Below are 20,000 nucleotides of genomic sequence, written 5' to 3'. Positions count from 1 at the left end.
CATGTGTGTTTGAAAATGTAAGTGTTATATCGATCGGAAGTTGGTCTTTCTGAGCTCACAGAAGAAATAATTATACAAGTTCATAAATGGAAAGATGTTGGACGAGGAAGGACGTCAAAAGTGAGATCGGACTTGCGACGAATTCAAATGAGCACTTCCATCTGAACCTTCACGATGGCTCTGTTGCCATGGGTCACAACGTAGAACCTCTGGTCCAGCCCTCCATTAAAACTCACAAAAGCGGGCTTGCCCTTGAACTCCGCCAGAGGCAACTCGCAAATGAACTTTAACCTATGGTTCAGAAAGACCAATCTCTGATTGCCATAATCGCAGACCATCACGTTCCCCTTTTCGTCAAAGGTGGCGTGTCTCGGCTGTGTGAGTTTCTGTCTGGGGCAGTTGGTGGAGTACTTGATAAGACATCTGCACATCTGGTCCAAAATGTATAAACACGAGCTGTCCCCCGCGGAAGTTACGAGAAAGTTTCTGTCCTGGTTTGTGGTGATGTAGGTAGGGCTGCGGATGTATCGAGGCAGGTTCGCTACCTTCTTCTGCTCGCCATTTGCATTGAAGATGATGAATTGTCGCTTGTCGCAGCAGAGAACTAACAGGTGGTCGTTGAAACCACGTGAGAGGACGACTAGTTTAGAGTTGATTTGAAGCGGCTTGAGTAAGATATCAGATTCAATGTTGATCCTGTGCACGAGACCGTTGTACATCTCTGAAATGTAAACTTTCTCGTTCATCGTGATCATGTCGCTAGGCAGGATGACGGCGGATATTTTGAATTTGTGGAGGTGTTTGAAGCTGCCTGTATCAAAGACACTGATGTACTTCGTAGCCCAGTAGCAGATGTAGAGTTTGGATTTATATATCGAGGCTCCCACCACTTCAAATTTCTTTTTCAGCTTTTTGAAGTTCTGAATTTCTGAACAAGAAAAAATAAATCCTTGATAAATGATTGTGAAAATTGTATGCAACATAAAAAATTACCAACAACAATACTGAAATTGTTATTTTGTGTCAAACAACAAACAAAAAAAAGACAATACAAGAACTCCACAAATACAAAAGAACGAACGAAATTTTATCTGTTTCTTAGAGTAAAAATTGGTTATAGGCATAGTAGGCTGGTTGAACATAAAAAAGTTATAAAAAATGTATCTAGTATGGCCACTTCAACAGAAAAACAATAATTACATACAACCAACAACCGCTTACTTTTATACATGAGATACCCGAATCCAAGATGATCTCTAGCCAGATCAAAAGCGCACTCCTGTCTAACAAAACGGACCTCTGGAATTCTCTCAATCTCCAAAAACTTCAAATCGAATTTCGGCTGGATGTAGGGTTTGTAGCCTGTGAGACGATCAGAATGTTCCTGCCTAAGTAAGTGGCAGACGTCCGCGTTGTGAATGGCGTGGTCCAACAACTCCTCTTTCAACGTCATCAGCTGGTGCTTCAGGACTCGTATGCCTTTCACTCTAATGTGGTTGTCGGTAGGATTGGGGATTTCAGGATTTTGTAGGGAATTTTAGGATTTAGTTGGGAGTTTCAGGATTTTTTGGAGAATTTTAGGATTTTGTTGGGGATTTCAAGATTTGTTGGGGATTTCAGGATTTTGTTGGAAATTTCAGGATTTTGTTGGGAATTCAAAATTTTGTTGAGAATTTCAGAATTTTTTTGGGGATTTCAGAATTTTGTTGGAGATTTTTGAATTTAGTTAGAATTTTTTATAAGTATGTTCAGGTTTGTATGCTATACTTTCTTTTGCTTCCGTATAATGTTTGATATGAATGTATCAAATAGAAAACAGATCTTATATAAATTTAGATACAATTACTCTGTGTTCAGAATCAGTATGTTTAATTTTTATAAAAAATATTTTTTTGAAGCGTATTTCTAAAGATGCGTTACGTAAAGAGTTGAAAATTAGTAAAATACAAAACAATTTGAATTTCAGCGAAGAAAAAACACGGGAAGTGATGAAAATATATTTTTCTGTTAAAGACTAATGCTGCTAGAGTAATTTTACTTTCATTTAAATCCTATACTTTTAGAAACTTTGCTTTTTTGATTGTCAAATTTATTTTCGTTATTTTTTACATTTTTTTCTCACTTTTTATAACAAACCTAAATAATTGATGACGCAACGACCTAGCGAAGGTTTTAAAAGAAGCTAATAAAAACGCCAGACGCAGATGTGCCAGGCGCTTCTATAGTTAATGAATCGTAATATACATTAACAAAGAAATATGGCTAGAACTTGTGGATGAGATGACAATTATGATGAACAGTAAGAGAACAGTAAGATGAACAAAGGGATGAACACTTAGATGAACATGGTGATGATAAACATCAGGATGAACATTTCAAAAGTGAGCATTAAAATGGAGCTGACGTAAAATTTTTACGTCTGCCGGCTCTTAATTTATTTAAAAATATTTTTTTCCTCAGAGGTCAGAGCTGTTACTAATTTTGATAGGTTTCAAACGTTTTTTTAAACACTATCACAGTCCGTTTACACGTTTGGACAGTTTAGAAGATTTGTGGCTGCTTGTGAAGTGAAAGGGAACATACTGAGACATATTTTCAAGAAAATGTTATGTGATAAAACACATTGCCTTTACTTTCAAACATTTACACCTGCAAACAAACAAATATGCAAACGTGCAAACATTCAAACATACAAACATGCAAACGTACGAACGTAAAACACTTGCATACAAAAAAAACCTAAAACTCCTCGATCAACCTTTCATCAGACTTGGCGATCAGAACTTTAACTTGTTCGTCACAAGCCTGGTCGATCTTCTTTAGAATTTCCTCCTTCGACTTCTTGATGAACTTGACAATTGCAGCATCCTTGTGACTCCACGATTTGAAAATGTCGTTGATTTTGGTGAGGTCCTGGTCAATGGAGGCCATCATTCTCCGATGTCTTCGCGACTGTCGCCTCAGCTTCAGAATCTCCCATTCGAAGAAGTCGTCGATGAAGATGGTGTGGTGTTCGCTGTGGTAGTCGAGCTGACAGACGCCGCACACGAAAGATTTGCAGTCCATGCAGTAAAATCTGATGGTTCTTGTGGGGTGCAGGAAACACAGCCACTTTGAGTGGCTCGTTGTTGAAGTCGTCCGTGTTAATGCTGATTTCGCAACTGCAGTCGCCGTTGCTTTGACGTCGCTCTGTGCCGCGTCTCCAGACTGGTTGTTGTTGTTTATTGTAGCAATGGTTGTTGTGTTGTTGATGTTGTTGTTGTCATCAGTGTCGGTGATGTTTACAGCGGCTATTGTAGTTGTATTGTTGATTTTGTTGTTGTCCATATCGTTGTTATTGTTGTTGATGATGTTGTTATTGTTATCTGAAAGGTTTTTCTCGAAGTTGATGTTGTCATTTTGAAAAGTTGTCCTAATAGCGATGTTGTTGTTAGTGTTACGGATATTATCAGCTGAACCAGAATGTAGAATCGTTCTAGTTAGTGTTGTTGCTGGATGTTCATTGTTGTCATCCGCATTATTGATATCCTCTACAACGTCATCATCCTCAAATATGTCTTGATGGCACTCATTCGAGTGTAGACACAGACCAAAATCATGGTCGAAACTTGAATCGCTGCTGCAGCCCAAGTCGCTAGAACCACTTTCCGATAATCTGATCAACTCTTTCGAAAATGTGTTCGGCTCCTCAAGTTTTGGCCTAAATTTTTCGGCATTCTCGACGCTGTGATCCGATGTTGATCTAATTTTATTGTGCACAGCAATACACTTGCAGCAAAAATACTGTCTACATTCGAGACAGTAATTGCCCGCAACGGCCTCTAGACAAATATCGCAAAACATCTTAGACATTGTAATTTAAAAACTGTGTTGTTTAATGCATCAGCAACCGCACACGCTTTTTAAGCTTATAAATGTATAAGCTTATAAATGTATATAGGTCGAAATAATTTTATAGTCTTCTAAAATTAGTCCTTCTTATAATTTAAAAAGTAAATATATCAAATTAAATAATAATAATTTTTATGTTAATCATGATATTATTTATTATAATGGGGTTTAAACCGCAGTTTACAAACGTTGAATACAATCAAAAATTTTTCTTAAATAATAATAATAGTCTAAATATACTATTACCCTACGGACTAAGTTGAGCAAATTTGATATATCAATGCACGTAAGCTAAACAATACTAAACACACATTCTATGTTTGTAGGTCTGTCTTTCTCTTTCTCTCTCTCTCTCTCTCATCTCTCTCTCTCTGTGGGTTAATTTTATATTATTATCATCCTAAAATTATCAATGTTTGTTTTATCAAACGTAAACAAAAGAACAATAAATAAAGTTTAATAAATAAAAATAAACACGTACATAGATATAATAATCTTAAAGTTTGATTATTTATTTTCAGTGTCGTTGTACCATTCAGCATTACATAATTTAAAAAAAAAATGGTGTAATCATCATCATCATCGTCGACAATCCTCACCATAAAATATTCACCAATTTCATCATCATCGTCGTCGTCTTCCTCATCATCATCACACTCATCTTCATCATCATCACATTCATTTTCTTCACATTCATCTTCATCATCATCGCCATCTTTATCGTTTTAAAACAGAACCGGGAAAAAAGTGATCTATACGAAGGACCAATCGTTAGTCAGCATTGTATTACATCATTTGTTTTGTATCATTTTGTATATCATTTTTGTATATCACTTTTGTATCATTTTTGTATTTTGTATATCATTTTTGTATATCATTACACATACAAACAATAGACACGAGCGTACAAACGTACATAGACACAAGCATACAAACATACATACAATTACACACACATATACAGACATAGGATTGTTAAGAATACTGTACAATATGTACAATCTTTCCTCAAAGCTATCCTTCTTTTGATATTCAAATGGCGAAAGATGAATAATCTAAAATGAAAGACATCCTCGCTAACTGTAAAATCAGAATATCAACAAAATTGAAACTGTTAGGGTGATACATTTTTTCTGTGCTAACTTACGGCTCTGAATCCTGGACAATTTCTAAAAAAAATTGAAAAAAAAGAATAAAACTGCTAAGATGTGGTTTTTGAGAAGAGTTATAAAAATTAGTTGAACCCCTCATACTTCGAATGAGGATGTATTAAAACGGTCCGGTTATGAAAAGAGGAAATTACTACTGATAATCCGACGGGGCAGTTAAAGTTTTTTGGTCACATCATGCGGAAGGAAAGAATAGAAAATCTAACAACTACTGGAAAGATTGCAGGGAGAAGAGATCGCGGTCAACAACAAATAACATTCGTGAAGTCCTTGCTTCACTTGTTGAATGTCACCACATTTCAACAACTACAAAATGTTCAAGATCGGGTTTTGTGGAGGTCTATGTATGGTAGCCAATGTCCTGAAAGGATAAAGCACGAGAAAGAAGAGTATACAATCATTGATACAAACATATATACAGATATATTTATGCAAACAAAATTGCAAACAAAGATACAAACATATAAAATTACAAACATAAACACAAACACAAATAAAACATACAGACAAAGATACAAACAAACATACAAACAATGATACAAACAAAGATACAAACAAAGATACAAACAAAAATACAAACATACATCAGAGTCTCTGAAGTAATGAACAGAGTAATGAAGTCTTACAACAAACAAGAGCCACCATCCTTATGTCAGTTTTTGCCATATTTTTAAATTTTAAATTAACTAACTAATTTAATCAATTGATTTATTTAATTAATTAATTAATTATCTGATTAAACCAATTAATTAACTATATAATCATTGATTTGTTAATTTTTTTCCATTTTTCCTTTATTCGTTCGTTCATTTAATAATTCATCTACATCCATTCACCTGTTCGAACATCTTTCGTATAATTCAATTAATACTACATTCATTCACTTCATTCATTCATGCATTCATTCATTCGTTCGTTTTTTCGTTCGTTCGTTCTTTCATTCATTCATTCATTTTTTCATTTACTTATATAACATCCAACCCAGCTAATGCTACAGAGGTTCAGCTAGGAGTCTACATCATAAGTTTCTACTCCATTAACGAACAGACGATGGTAAGTAAGACTCGCTGGAAAAAAAGTTCATCAAATTTTTTTTTTCAAACTCCTAACTATACTTATCATTGATGATGTATGCCTGGCGGTATTTCTCGATTAGTCGGTATAACTCGGGTCTATCGGTAGAAAAAAATCGGTCGATATTGGTCGGATTATACTCAAATAACTGATTTAATTAATTAGGCTTTAATATGTAATTAAAATTAATTAAAATGAGATATTTTTGCGAATTATCCTTACAATTGATGCGCAACAGCAACAGCATCAATAATTAAAACAAAAACACCAACAACAACTACAACAACAATAACAACAAACTCCATACCCAACAACAACAGCAACAACAACGAACAGCACCAACACCACCAAAAACCAAAACAACAAAAACTACAAGGACTACTCTGTAAGCATGTACCTGAGACAGACATGGAAAGATCCACGCATGAGCTTGAATGCAAGTAATGACGTTAAAGAACTGAGACTTGGGGACTCCAGGTACAAAGAAATCTGGTTGCCTGATACATTTTTGAGGAATGAGAAAGCTGCCAACTTCCACCTCGTGACCGTCGAGAACAGGATGCTAAAACTGACTCCGGCTGGTACCCTTTGGTACGTTACCAAGTTAGTGACCTCTCTTGAAATTGTTTTAAAAAAATTTTAAACCAACCAACCCACCAATCAACCAGCCATTCAACCAACTAACTAACCAATCAATTAACCAACCAGCCAACCAACTAACTAACCAACCAATCAACCAGCCACTCAATCAACCGATCAACCAGCCAATCAACCAACCAATCAACCAATCAATCACAGAATCACGGCAACCCTCGCCTGTCCGATGAACCTGGAAAAGTTCCCGATGGACACCCAAGTCTGCCCTATGCTCTTTGAGAGCTGTCAGAATATTTTCGATTTTTATATTTTCAATTTTTTTTATCTTGAAATTTGATTTCATTCTAATTTTTTCGTTACAAAATTTACTGAAAAAGCTTTGCATTCAGTTTAAAATCAATCAGTCAGTCAATTAATCAGTCAATCAATCAGTCAATCAGTTAATTATAAAGAGTAGTAGATTGTGTAAAAATAATAAACACGAAACAAAAACTACATTTATTTGTATGTAGATGAATCGAACAACTTGCAATATCTCGGAAACGTTTATAACATTATAATTTGCAAATTTAAACTTTGTGAGCATGTGGATGAAGCCGTAACAAGTGCAGAAGGTTTTCTTTCTGGCCAGTGCGTTAAAACAACAAATAAGGATCAGATAAAACGGCAGGGATGTGCTAATAATTTTTTTTTTCAAAATGAAAGATGTCTTTAAAATTCCGAAAACGAATAATAAATTAAAAAAAAAATAATCACTTTAAAAAAGTTGGCTACACGTATGAGACCATGTACTTCAGGATGTTGCAGCACAACGAGTCGATAGCCATTGACATCTCGCGGGATCTTCAACTTCCTCAGTTTTTCATCAAGAACTCCTCTGTCATCAACTGCGATCAGAACTATACAACTGGTTGGCCATTCATTCAGATATCTCTCTAGCTAGCTTATGTATTAGCTGAATGGTTGATTTAATAGCTGAATGGTTGATTTAATAGCTGAATGGTTGATTTAATAGCTGAATGGTTGATTTAATAGCTGAATGATTGATTTAATAGCTGAATGGTTGATTGAATAGCTGAATGGTTAGATTGATAGCTGAATGGTTAGATTGACTGAAATGTTTCAGTTAAATAACTAGTTAAGCTAACCTAAACTAATCTAAGAAAAGCTAAAAAGTTACTACTAAATTTGGAGGGTGGAAGACCTTGTTAAAAATTTCATCACGTTAATGAATCTCATTAAAAACAACTTTCCAATCCCAGGATTGTACCCCTGCTTAGAGTTTAAATTTATCCTAAAGAGAGACATCGGCTACTTTCTGATCCAAGTGTACGTTCCCAGCATCCTGATTGTTATCCTTTCCTGGGTTTCCTTCTGGATTAACGTGGATGCTTCCCCGGCCCGCGTCTCCATCGGATTGCTGACTGTTCTCACCACAACCACTATGAGTAGCGGGGCGAGAGCCACTCTGCCCAGAGTATCCTACATTAAGGTTGGTTGAATGATTGGTTAGGGGATTGGTTGGTCGATTGAATGATTGGTTACCTGGTTGGATGGTTAATCTGTGAAAACATTGGTTTGAAAGTTGATTAATTAGCTATTTAATTGATGAAAAAAATTAAAAAATTTGTTTTGTACAAATCATTAATTACTTTTATGGTCTCATACTTCATAAAAAAAATTGAATTTTAATAATGAAATTTTTCCGATTATTCCTTCTAACAAACACAGGCCATAGACGTCTGGATGATCATCTGCTTGCTGTTCGTGTTCCTCTCACTCATCGAGTACGCCGTTGTCAACGTCACAGCCCGAAGGACAGTCAGACCTCAGCCCCCTCCGTCGTTCCCGAAGCCTCCCAGAAGACTACCTCCCATTCCTGCAAACCAGACCAGGGATCTGGAGTCTGGCCTGCCCGTCTCTGTGAGTTCATTTGCAGGATTGTTGTTGAAGGGATAGTTGTTGAAGGGATAGTTAGATGTTGTTGTTTGTGTATGTATTTTAGTGGGAGAGTCGTGTCATTAGATTTGTTAGTTGGAGTGTTTTTTTTGTTAAAGTTTGTTTATTCGTTTGGTTGATACACATTTTTTATTTTATATGACGAAAAGTTAAGTTAACGACTTCATAGCAACCAATAAACAATTTTGCATCGTGCCTAGAGGTGGTGGATTCTGGAGGGGTATGCAGGGGTGTGCCCTAATTAAAATAATTAAAAATCTGTAGCATATTCCAATATATTTTTACGTCGTAATGTAATATTTCCTCATATCGTGAAAAAGATTAACAGAAAAGGTAAACCCAAAAACCTCAAATAACTTTGCCGAAAAACTAACCAAATTTAACGAGAGATAAACAAAAAAATGTCGTTGTGAACTTCGTTGATTAAAAATTACCCCTTCCCATGTCGTTGTAAACATTGCTGATTGAAAATTACCCCTTCCCACCGTCAAATTCTGGATCCGCTACTGATTGCGCTCGATAAGTTTTTTTATTTTAAAAACTTTACATAAAATAGACCAGAAATAATTCATTTCATTTTATTTCACTTCATTTCATTTCAATCCATTTCATTTCAATCCATTTCAATTCACACCATTTCATTCCATTTGTCCGACACAGCCAGGACAGCGAAAACCGAAAAAGGCCCTCAACTGTTTCAAGGTTGTATTTCACGTCTTTCCAATGGAGAACAAATATAAAAGTTTTAGTTTGAAAAATATTGCGTTCTAATTTTTTAATCAACGAATAATTTAGCATTTAGACTTGCTTATAATATAGAATTATATATAAATATAATTTAGACTTGCTTAACTAACGAAAAACTATACAAGAATTTTAACACCCAATTTAGTCCATATAACAAATCAGCCATTAAATTTTTTTAATCCCAGTACCCTATCGATTAAATTTTTTTCTAAAATTTGAGATCCCAGATATTGAAACATACCGGCAAATTTTTTATTAAAATCAACTTCGAAGTGTTCCAAATTTTTTTTACCCCCTTTTTCCACCACAGAAACACGCTGGCCGTTCCCCAAGAAACACCCCAAAACCCCAACACGACGGAAAGTACCAAGCCCGCCAGTTGGACAAGATAGCCAGGAAGATTTTCCCCATCACTTTCATCCTCTTCAACTGCATCTATTGGTCATTCTACAGTCTCTCATCAATATTTGAGTGATTTGATTGGTTGGCTGGCTGAATTGTTTGGTTGGCTGGCTGAATTGTTTGGTTGGCTGGCTGAATTGTTTGGTTGGATAGTGGTTTGGCTGCAATGTTTAGCTGGATTGATTTGTTGGCTGGTGTCAATGTTGATGATTCAATAATAAAATGGCGACAAAAATTGAGCGTGAAACTCAACCTTGACAAATAAAAAATTAATAAAACTAAGAAAACAATTTTTTTAGTAATTAATAAACTTTATTAAATAATCTACCGAGAGGTTTAATATGTTTCATTCATCTTTCTTTATGTTTGAGTTGGTGTTCTTGGTGTGATTTTACACACATACACACACAAAATTAACTTTTTCTATTAATTAGTTTTGTTAGCTTTTATAAATCGGGACCAACATTACATAAAAAAGAAGACAAACAGACATACATACATATGTACATACCTATATACACACATACATGAATACAACTTATACAAAATATGTTTATGTATTTATTTATTTTGTTTTTATTGGTGTTTGTATGTATAGTGTGTTGTTGATCAAGCTTCTAATGTATTGAATATGTAAAGTTCTTAATGGAGTTTCATAATTTTGTTCTATGTAATCCTTTCTAATCATATTTAATCAAAAGTTGTGGATATTTATTTGTCTCGTTCGTTAATTCATTTTCAATTCTTTTTTTTTATTCATTCATTCATTCATTCATTTATTCTTTCATTCATTCATTTGTTTATTCATTCTTTCGTTCGATCAAATCAATAATTCGTATTTTGACTTATGGACAGTTTTAGATTTGACCTTTGGTTCATTTATTTGTTAACATATATGGTTAGTATTTCCAATTGAATAATTTTGTTCATTTCTTCATTCATTCATTCATCCATTCATTCATTCATTCATTCGTTCATTCATTCATTCATTCATTCGTTCATTCATTCATCCATTCATTCATTCATCTATCCATCCATTCATACATTCGTTTATAAATGAATTAAAGCGTTCAAATTGTCGTTCACTTAATCAACCATTCGGGCATTTATTGAATGAAAATTCGTACGTTCATTTTTTTAATCACTTAACTATCCTTCAATTCATCCATTTAAATGTCACTTTTCGCAGTCAATCAATCCTTCATTCGTTTCTCAATCCTTTTTCGCAGTCAAACAATCCTTCATTCGTTTCTCAATCCTTTTTCGCAGTCAAACAATCCTTCATTCGTTTCTCAATCCTTTTCGCAGTCAAACAATCCTTCATTCGTTTCTCAATCCTTTTCCGCAGTCAAACAATCTTCCATTCGTGTTTTTCAATCAATCATCCGTACATTCAGTTACCACTCTCACAATCAGTCATTTGTTCGAAGTTAGTTTCTTCATTAATATGTACTTGGACGATATGATACAGAAGACATTGACCACTTTGAAATAAATGAAAATTTTACTCTACCGTTATAATATTAATAACAACGATTTTTTCAGCGAAAATGCGAAACCTAGCGAATGGAATAAAACATTTCATACTCGAAATAAAACACCAGCAAGTAACGAAATAAAACTTCTCACCGAAATCACGTCAAAATTATCTACGAAGAATCACGTACTACAGTAAATAAATAAACAATTTAAGTAAAGAGTTATAACAAAGAATACTTTAAATTAAAATTATGAAAATTGTTTTATCTATGGTGAATATAATAGCGTACAGGTGTTCTTACGTTGTTGAGCGGTCTATGTGCTGAATAGAATTTCACCTATATCTCGACCTACCTACCTACATACATACATACATACATACATACATACACACACACACACACACACACACACACACACACACACACACACACACACATACATACATACATAACCCCATACATTTATATACATACATACATGCATTCATATACATACATACATACATTTATGCATAAAAATACATATACATACATACATACATTCATACATAAACATACATACATTCATACATAAATATACATATACATACGTACATACATTCATGCATAAACATGAATACACATACATACATATATATATATACATGTATACAAACGTACCTTCATGCGTAAACATACATGTATACATATAAAAATCGTACATACATACAAAACATACATACGTACGCGCTGAATAGAATACAAAAATTTGTCTTGTTTAATAGCAAGTTGAATTCGATTCTATTATATGCTGAGGTTGGTTATAATATATTTTATTGAAATTGTTATCATTTTATTGTTCTTGTTCTTCTTGTTCTTCTCGTTTTTGTTCTTCTATAAAATACGAACTTTTAACTTTTAAATAATGAATAATAATAATTGTTAATAACAAAAAATACTTATAACAATAAGAATATTACTATGACTCATACATCACATTTCTATACCCACATACACGTACACATCCGTTGACACACACACATACACATAGACACACACACACACACACACACACACACACACACACACACACACACAAGCAAAAAGCACCTGTAATACCTGTATTAGAGCAGCATCACCTAGCATGTTCCATTTGATACAAACAAATGCACATACAAAATTTCGTCCATCCACCTACACATTCATAAGTTCATACATACATACATACGTACGTACATACAAACAAACATACATGCATACATACGTACATACAAACAAACATACATACATACACATATACATACATACATACTCCAATTGAATGCCGAAGTGTGCGATTAACGACAAATCAAAATGTTAATCGACTTGATGTTACTTGATGTTTGACTGTTCAGTGTCATTCATCATGTTTTGGTTTTAACATAAATACACACATACATACATACATACACACACTCACTCACAAATATTAGCATCCATACAAAGTTATACATACAAATATATACATACGCATACAAAAGAACAAACAAATTATACAAACATACAAGCGTACAAACTAACGAACAAACATACAAACAAACAAATAGACTGACATACAAACATAAAAAAACTTAATTAAATTTGTCGTTATGCAAAAAAAATACAGGGTGCAATTTGATTCAGACATGGTTTAAAAAAATTCATAAAGATAATAGTTTTAAGCTTTTTCAAGTGATCAATTTAGTGAAAACTAAAATAATTGATAGAAGAAAAGAAAAAAGAGTAAATGAATGAATAAATGAATGAATAAATGAACAAAGGAATGAATGAATGAGCGAACGAACAAACTAATAAATATTTCATATTTCCAAATAAAATTTTCAAATAAATGAACTAATTAATAGATCGACTGAGTAAATGAATTAATGGATTTATGAAAGAAAGGAAGAATGAATGAATGAATGAATGAATGAGTGTATGAATGAATGAATGAATGAATGAATGAATGAATGAATAAAACTTGAATGAATGCATGAATTAGTGAATGGGAGAATGAATGTATTAATATAAAATTTGGAATATTTCATAAATCATTGAACTTATAGTCAAATTAATGACAAACTGAAAAGAAGCTACAACACCGTCCGTATAATTATCACCATCATCATCATCATGATCATCATCACAATCATTACCATCATCGTCACAATCATCATCATCATCCTCATTCCTGCAATCATTACCATAATGATCAACATTCGTATGGTATTGTATAATTTCAATGTTATTATTTATCAATAATGAAACACGCACGAACACACACATACACACACACATACATACATACATAAACACACACAGACACACACACACACACACACACATATATATAAATACATATACTCATTTTAAAACAGTTTACACCTTCCTTCTTTCTCTTATCTTTCATATTCACGCTGAATCCGTAGTTCTGCGTATGTCAGAGCAGCAATAGTAAAGACTAAAAAAAAAAATTTTTAAATCCGTCCAAACTACAAACACACACAAGACACCCACCTGTTATTTACTTTTATAAAACATGCCTAAAACTTACCTACAATGACAAAGTCCTAGGTCCTAAAATTTGGCAAAAATTGTTTCTCTCTTACTAGTTTATTTCATGAAAGGCTAAAACGGACATGAAGAAAAACTTCAAAAGAGAAAATAAAATTTCAAATAATATGGAAGGTGTTCTTTGTACCCAAAACATTTAAACTATTTCCTATCTATTCAAAATTAAGCTAAAATCTCGGCTGTCCTTCTTTCCTTCCGATACCCTCATCCAGCTTTGTGTATCTTAGTTCAGTTTGGGTTGATTACGGAGTTTTGTTGGAATTTGATCGCTATTATATCCAATTTAGTGGTATATAATTCCGAATTGACAAGAATTTTTCAGTTGTAATCCATCAAATGTAATACTAAATATCAGTAATGTGAGTAATTTAATTATATATCTCTCTTCCGTTTAATTCTTGTAAAATTTATCATCTTTTAAACTTTTTTTTGGCTCCCTTATTGTAAATAAACTCTATTAGGTTGTTAATTAACATTCAGCTAATGAACCGAAATTTAATAATATGTTTTCTCTAAAAACATGCATGTTTTTTTTAGGAAGACTTACATGTGTGTGTGTGTGTTTGCGTGTGTATGTGCGTATGTGTGTGTGTATATATGTGTGTGTATATGTGTTTGTGTGTGTGTGTTTGTCTGTAAATTTTTTAAATTATACCAAAACGCCAAATTATTTGAAATATTTTCTCAATTTTTGATATACTTTTTCAACGGCCTTACGTATATTTATTTATCAACTCAAGGCGGTTTGAATCTTAATTCATCAGTGTTGTTGTTATTGTTGTTGCTGCTCTTGTTATTATTATTATTATTGTTGTTGTTGTTATAAATAACATTTTCACATCACGAATCGCATTGCAATCATTTTTTAATTTATTCCATCAATCATTCAATCAATCAATCAATCGTTCAGTCATTCGTTCCACCACCCACTCACTTATTCAATTGTTCATTCTTCATTCATTCGTTCATTCATTCAATCCCTGAAGGAATTGTCATGGATTCCAATAGAGTGGGATTGAGACCGGATTTCGTGGTGACGGTACAGGGAATTCTGAAAATTACGGAAATCGTTAGAAATATTCATTCATTCATTCATTCGTTCATTCGTTCGTTCGTTCATTCATTCATTCGTTCGTTCGTTCGTTTGTTCATCAAACCAGCAACAACAACACAAATAAACTAGTCACCAACATATACAACACAGCAACAACATATACACAAAACAACAACAACGGAACACCACCACCACCAACAACAACAACATATACAACAACAACATAATTAACAACACCAACAGATCTTCTCCATCCTATCCTTCGCAACCGCTTCCGGTCAGCCGGACTACAGCGGGCTCGGGTGGGTCGTGTTTACGGGAGTGTTGGGATTCATCCTGGCTCTTGGATTCTTCCTCCTCTACTTCCTCAATTTTTATCCCGACGTTCTAGTTCAGTACAAGATTGTTAGTCGGGTGGTATGTTTTGTGGTGTGTGTTGGTTGGTGTGTATTGGTTGGTGTGTATTGGTTGGTGTAGAATGCGTTTTTATGTGTAGTGACCTTTGTGTGTTGTTTTTGTGGTGTGTGTTGGTGTGGAGTGTTTTTGGTGTGGAATGACCTTTGGTGTTTTACTTTGAAACTGTTTTTTTTTAGTAGTCGGATCTCTTTTATTTTTTTTATAGAATTTTCAAATGATGCCACCAAATTACTAATTAATAAAAATTTATAAATAAAATCAGAATCAAATACAAACCACAATTGATTACAATTGATAGTCAATTATAAATAAATAAACAAACAAACAAACAAATATACAAACAAACAAATATACAAACAAACAAATATACAAACAAACAAACAAATAAATAATGAAAATCCGGAACAGGAAGTGATCGCGAACATGGTGCTGGCGGTCTTCTACTTCATCGCCGGGATCGTGGCAGCTGCCGCGGCCGGAAACGCCTGGTTCAATTCGCGTATCCGTGGCTGCGCAGGGGCAGCTAGTGTCAGTTTTTATGATTTTTTTTTTTTTTTTTTTTTTTTGAGGACCTAAAACTAAATAAACTCACGATACTGCTGGCAGATTGGCGCCTTTAATGATGATATTGTTGCAATAAGAAGATCGGAAGAAAGAGAAATAATTAATGGAGCAAGGCTAGGACAAGTGGAACCCTTATTTGTTATACAATTTGTTATCCAATGATAAAGACGAAAATAAGAGTGGCAAAGATATATGGAAATGATTAGCAGTGGAAGAAGATCCATGAGGCATGAATAACGTTTAGGTTAGGAAGGAGGTCACTTTGAGTGACCTCCTTCCTAACCTCAAAAACATCAAAATGGTCAGAAGAATGGACATCAAACATCAAAATGGTCAGAAGAATGGACAGTCGAGAAAAATATATTATCTATTTTTAATCTTCGTTTAGGATTTTCATAAATAAATAAAAAATGATTATTTCACATTATTATTAAAAGTTAAAAGGTTAAAGGTTACTCTCTCTCTTGCACTTGCTTCAGAGGTTTCAACGACAAACACACACAGCGTATATGAATACGCGTGAAAACCACGTATCACACACATTGCATATGATATGATATGCATATGATAGCCTGGGATCTCTTTGTATTCGAACCCAGTCACTGCAGCAGGAAAACCGGGCGCCTTTAACCATTGAGCCATCACGAGCCCTATTAATATTATCAATTATGATTCATAATTTCTCCTCCACGCAGTTCTTCTCCTTTTTCTCAATGGTCCTATTCGCAGTGGACGCCGTCCTCCTCTTCTTCAACCAGCGCACCATCCCCCACCACACCACCACCACCACAAGTAGCACAAACTCCAACCCGCCACCAGAGTATACATCTCAGACTGCCGTGTACTAGCTTGTAGTACAATGCTCTGTGTGTACTAACTACTTGTAGTACATTGCTATGTGTGTGTACTATCTTGTAGTACAATGCTCTGTGTGTACTAACTTCAAGTAGGGACTTCTTAATGCATGAAGTACTGTACTCTCTTTCTCTTTCTCTCTTTCTCACTCTCTTCTCTCTCTCTCTCTTTCTTTTTTTCTCTCTCTCTTTTCTCTCTCTCTCTCTCTCTCTCTCTCTCTTTCTCTCTCTTTATATACACACATATATATATATATATTTATATATGTACTTATATCATATTACTTTTAAGAATGTGTATACACTATATTAAATGACGAATTCATTATAAAATGTCAATTTGTCAAGAGCCACTTATTAACGGTGTGAAGTAATTATTATTGTTATTATCATATTATTATTATTATTATTTAATTTATGTTTTTATTTTTATTGCTACTTTTATCAGTCAAATTGCGATTGTCATTGTCACACGTACCTATTTATATGTGATGTGTGTGTGCATGTGTGTGTGTGTGTACGTGTGTGTGTAGGTGTGTGTGTGTTATCAATATACATATTCCATCCATTTGTTCATACACACACACACACACACACAAAAACACACACACATCACACACACACAAACACACTCACATATATAATATAGTAATCTTTATTTACAATGTCTGTGTCTATTTAAACGATTCTATTGAAGTAAAATAAAATTATATTATCTAATAGATATACTTTTATTTCAAATTATCTTCAAGTATCTATATTTTTTATCAAATTCTTGTAGCTGGCACTGAAATCTGAAATCAGTAAATTATTAAGGGACACCCCTCTCCCTCTTATATGGGTAGAGACCGCCAGGGCCTCCCCATCGTTAAATTCGGCGTAGAGATGGGCCGATAGGGGACGGCCCTGCCCTCCTAGCGATGATGTTTCATTTTGGGTTAGGGCTCTCCTACATTATACCATTCCTGGCTATGCGACTTTGTATGGTGATGTTAATTTTTTTTTATTATTATTCTTTAAATTATTATTCTGACAGACGCCGAAACTGTTACAGCAAGCAAGGAAGACAGTAGTACAAAATTAAACAAATAAGTAAAATAAATAAACGGAGCAATAATGTTATTTATTAGCCTTTTAATAATATTAATTTTAAAATATATCTACCTTAAAGAGAGCTTGGATGATAATTATGTTTTTATTATTATAAATTATATAAATTATATTATTATTGTTGTTATTTATTATTACTAATAATATTATTACTATTACGAGTCATCATGCTTTTATGACTAATTATGTTTTATTATTTTATCGCTCTGTCATTCGTTCATTTGTCATTTCTATATTACTACACATGTACGTATATTTATATGCCAATTCTATTTTTAGATTACACACACACACACTAACGCACACACACGCACACACACACACTAACGCACACACACACACACTAACGCACACACACGCACACACGAATAATGCATTTATTACGATTTTAACGAGTATTTTATCCAGATATGGTGTTCAGGAAGTTTAATTCAGCACTTAAAATGCTTTTTATTTAATTTTATTTTTAAATTTAGTTCATTAAAATGTTTTTAAAATCAACAAAGATGATTATTTTTTCATTGAATCTGTCATTAATTAACAACGAATAAGTATACACATAGCAATAAAACCAGTGTTATTTTTTTGATGTATTTTTGGACCAGGGATTGATCCATAGTTTTAAAGTTTATCATTTGTCTGAAAGCATTTTACCACCGTAATATAATCTGGCGACGTAATGGTGTAATAGGTAAGATGTCTGGCACCGGTGCAGCGGTAACCGGGTTTTAATGCAAAGAGACCCCCAAGACCTCCGGCAATAACGTGCAACATGTGTGTGTGTGTGTGTGTGTGTGTGTGTGTGTGTATGTGTGTGTGTGTGTGTGTGTGATGCATTGACAAAATTTTGGCAAAATTAATTTAAAAATTTTTTAATTAATCTCGGCGAGAAGTAGAAAAATTACTTGAAAAGTATATTTTATTGCAAAAATGAAGAGAAAACATTTTAGTTAGGATCATCATCTTACTCATTTTCATCATCATCATCGTCGTCGTCATCATTCTTCCACCACGACCATCATCATCATCATGAAAGCCACATAATTATAATAATAATCATAATAATAATAATCATCATCATAATAATAATTACTATAATCATAGAGTGAGACGAGCCAACAAAATCTACATGCAAACATTCTTCATCCAACCAACCGAATAATTCTTGCATGATTTGGTGTCTGGTTGGCTCTCACCCTCTCTCTCTCTCTCTCTCTCTCTCTCTCTCTCTCTCTCTCTCTTTCTTTCTCTCTATCTGCTTCTCTGTCTTTGTCCTGTCTTATCTTTCTCTTTCTTTCTCTCTTTCTCTCTCTCTCTCTCTTTCTTTCTTTCTATCTGCTTCTCTGTCTTTGTCCTGTCTTATCTTTCTTTCTTTCTCTTTCTTTCTTTCTTTCTCTCTCTCTCTCTCTCTCTCTATCTATCTGCTTCTTTCTTTCCTTCTCTCTCTCTCTCTCTCTTTCTCTCTCTCATTTTCTATTCAAATGCTTTTTCATGACACGATATCATCAACGATTTATAAGCAGCTCCAGCTGAACAATGGAATGCCAGCAGCAGTTTCATACCTCAGCATACAACGGTACGTTACTGTGTGTGTGCGTGTGGGTGTGCGTGTACGTGTGTGTGTGCCTGTGTTTTGTAAACTTGTGTGTGTGTGCGTGCGTGTGTGTGTGTGAGATTATTGTGATTAGATCAAGCGAAATACTTTTAAATTTTAAAATTCGCCGATAATCAACAAGCACAATAGATGAAAGTAGAAGTGAGGGGCTGGATGGAGCGAGTAAGACGCACAAATTCACGATGTTCTTGCGATTATTTCCATCAAGGTTTCTGGATTTAACCGAATAATTTTCAATAGTATATTTCAATTTCTCAGCAAATTAGCACCAAAAAGTAATGTAAGTAATGTGACCTGCCCAGATTACTAAGCACCGTTAAATATTTTTTGTCAAAAATTCATTTCATTTATTAGAAAAACCATGGAAATGTAAAAATATTAAGAGGACAGTCAACCTATCTTTACTAGCCCTGTATAGTTAAATAGTTAAACTTTGGTGCCAGCCACAAAAGACTGCAACAGCCACACCAAACCACACCAGACGGGGATCCTCAG

The 20,000-nt window shown here is 34.0% G+C and overlaps 3 protein-coding genes across 3 annotated transcripts in view; 2 read left to right on the top strand and 1 right to left on the bottom strand.

Moving 5' to 3' along the window:
• Window positions 1-3,852, bottom strand: part of HELRODRAFT_193692 (hypothetical protein) — a gene marked incomplete at its 5' end in the record, with an annotated part of 3,931 nt that extends 79 nt beyond the window's left edge. Inside the window, 3 exons of the mRNA XM_009028641.1 lie at window positions 1-928; window positions 1,222-1,487; window positions 2,759-3,852. The exon at window positions 1-928 is cut by the window's left edge and continues 79 nt beyond it. Of these exons, the coding sequence (XP_009026889.1) occupies window positions 144-928; window positions 1,222-1,487; window positions 2,759-3,852 (2,145 nt within the window). The 3' untranslated portion in view covers window positions 1-143. The remainder of the gene's footprint in view (window positions 929-1,221; window positions 1,488-2,758) is intronic.
• A 2,207-nt stretch (window positions 3,853-6,059) lies between these two features.
• On the top strand, window positions 6,060-9,876 carry HELRODRAFT_102800 (hypothetical protein; the record flags this gene model as incomplete). Its single annotated transcript, XM_009028640.1, has 8 exons — window positions 6,060-6,113; window positions 6,511-6,737; window positions 6,933-7,015; window positions 7,498-7,641; window positions 7,994-8,223; window positions 8,463-8,654; window positions 9,351-9,392; window positions 9,748-9,876. Coding segments are annotated over exons 1-8 (1,050 nt in total), but the record flags the coding sequence as incomplete, so codon positions are not given.
• A 4,080-nt stretch (window positions 9,877-13,956) lies between these two features.
• HELRODRAFT_193690 (hypothetical protein) lies at window positions 13,957-18,476 on the top strand (the record flags this gene model as incomplete). Its single annotated transcript, XM_009028639.1, has 6 exons — window positions 13,957-14,005; window positions 14,878-14,960; window positions 15,189-15,350; window positions 15,771-15,890; window positions 16,622-18,198; window positions 18,232-18,476. The coding sequence occupies 5 exons, from the start codon at window positions 13,957-13,959 to the stop codon at window positions 16,772-16,774; spliced, it is 567 nt and encodes a 188-aa protein (XP_009026887.1). The 3' UTR covers window positions 16,775-18,198; window positions 18,232-18,476.
• Between the last annotated feature and the right edge of the window lie 1,524 nt (window positions 18,477-20,000).

This window comes from Helobdella robusta (genome assembly GCF_000326865.2).
Source record: "Helobdella robusta unplaced genomic scaffold HELROscaffold_57, whole genome shotgun sequence".
NCBI classification, from domain to species: Eukaryota; Metazoa; Annelida; class Clitellata; order Rhynchobdellida; family Glossiphoniidae; genus Helobdella; species Helobdella robusta.
The sequence above is the reverse complement of the archived record's forward strand: the minus strand, read 5'-3'. Positions and strand labels throughout refer to the sequence as shown.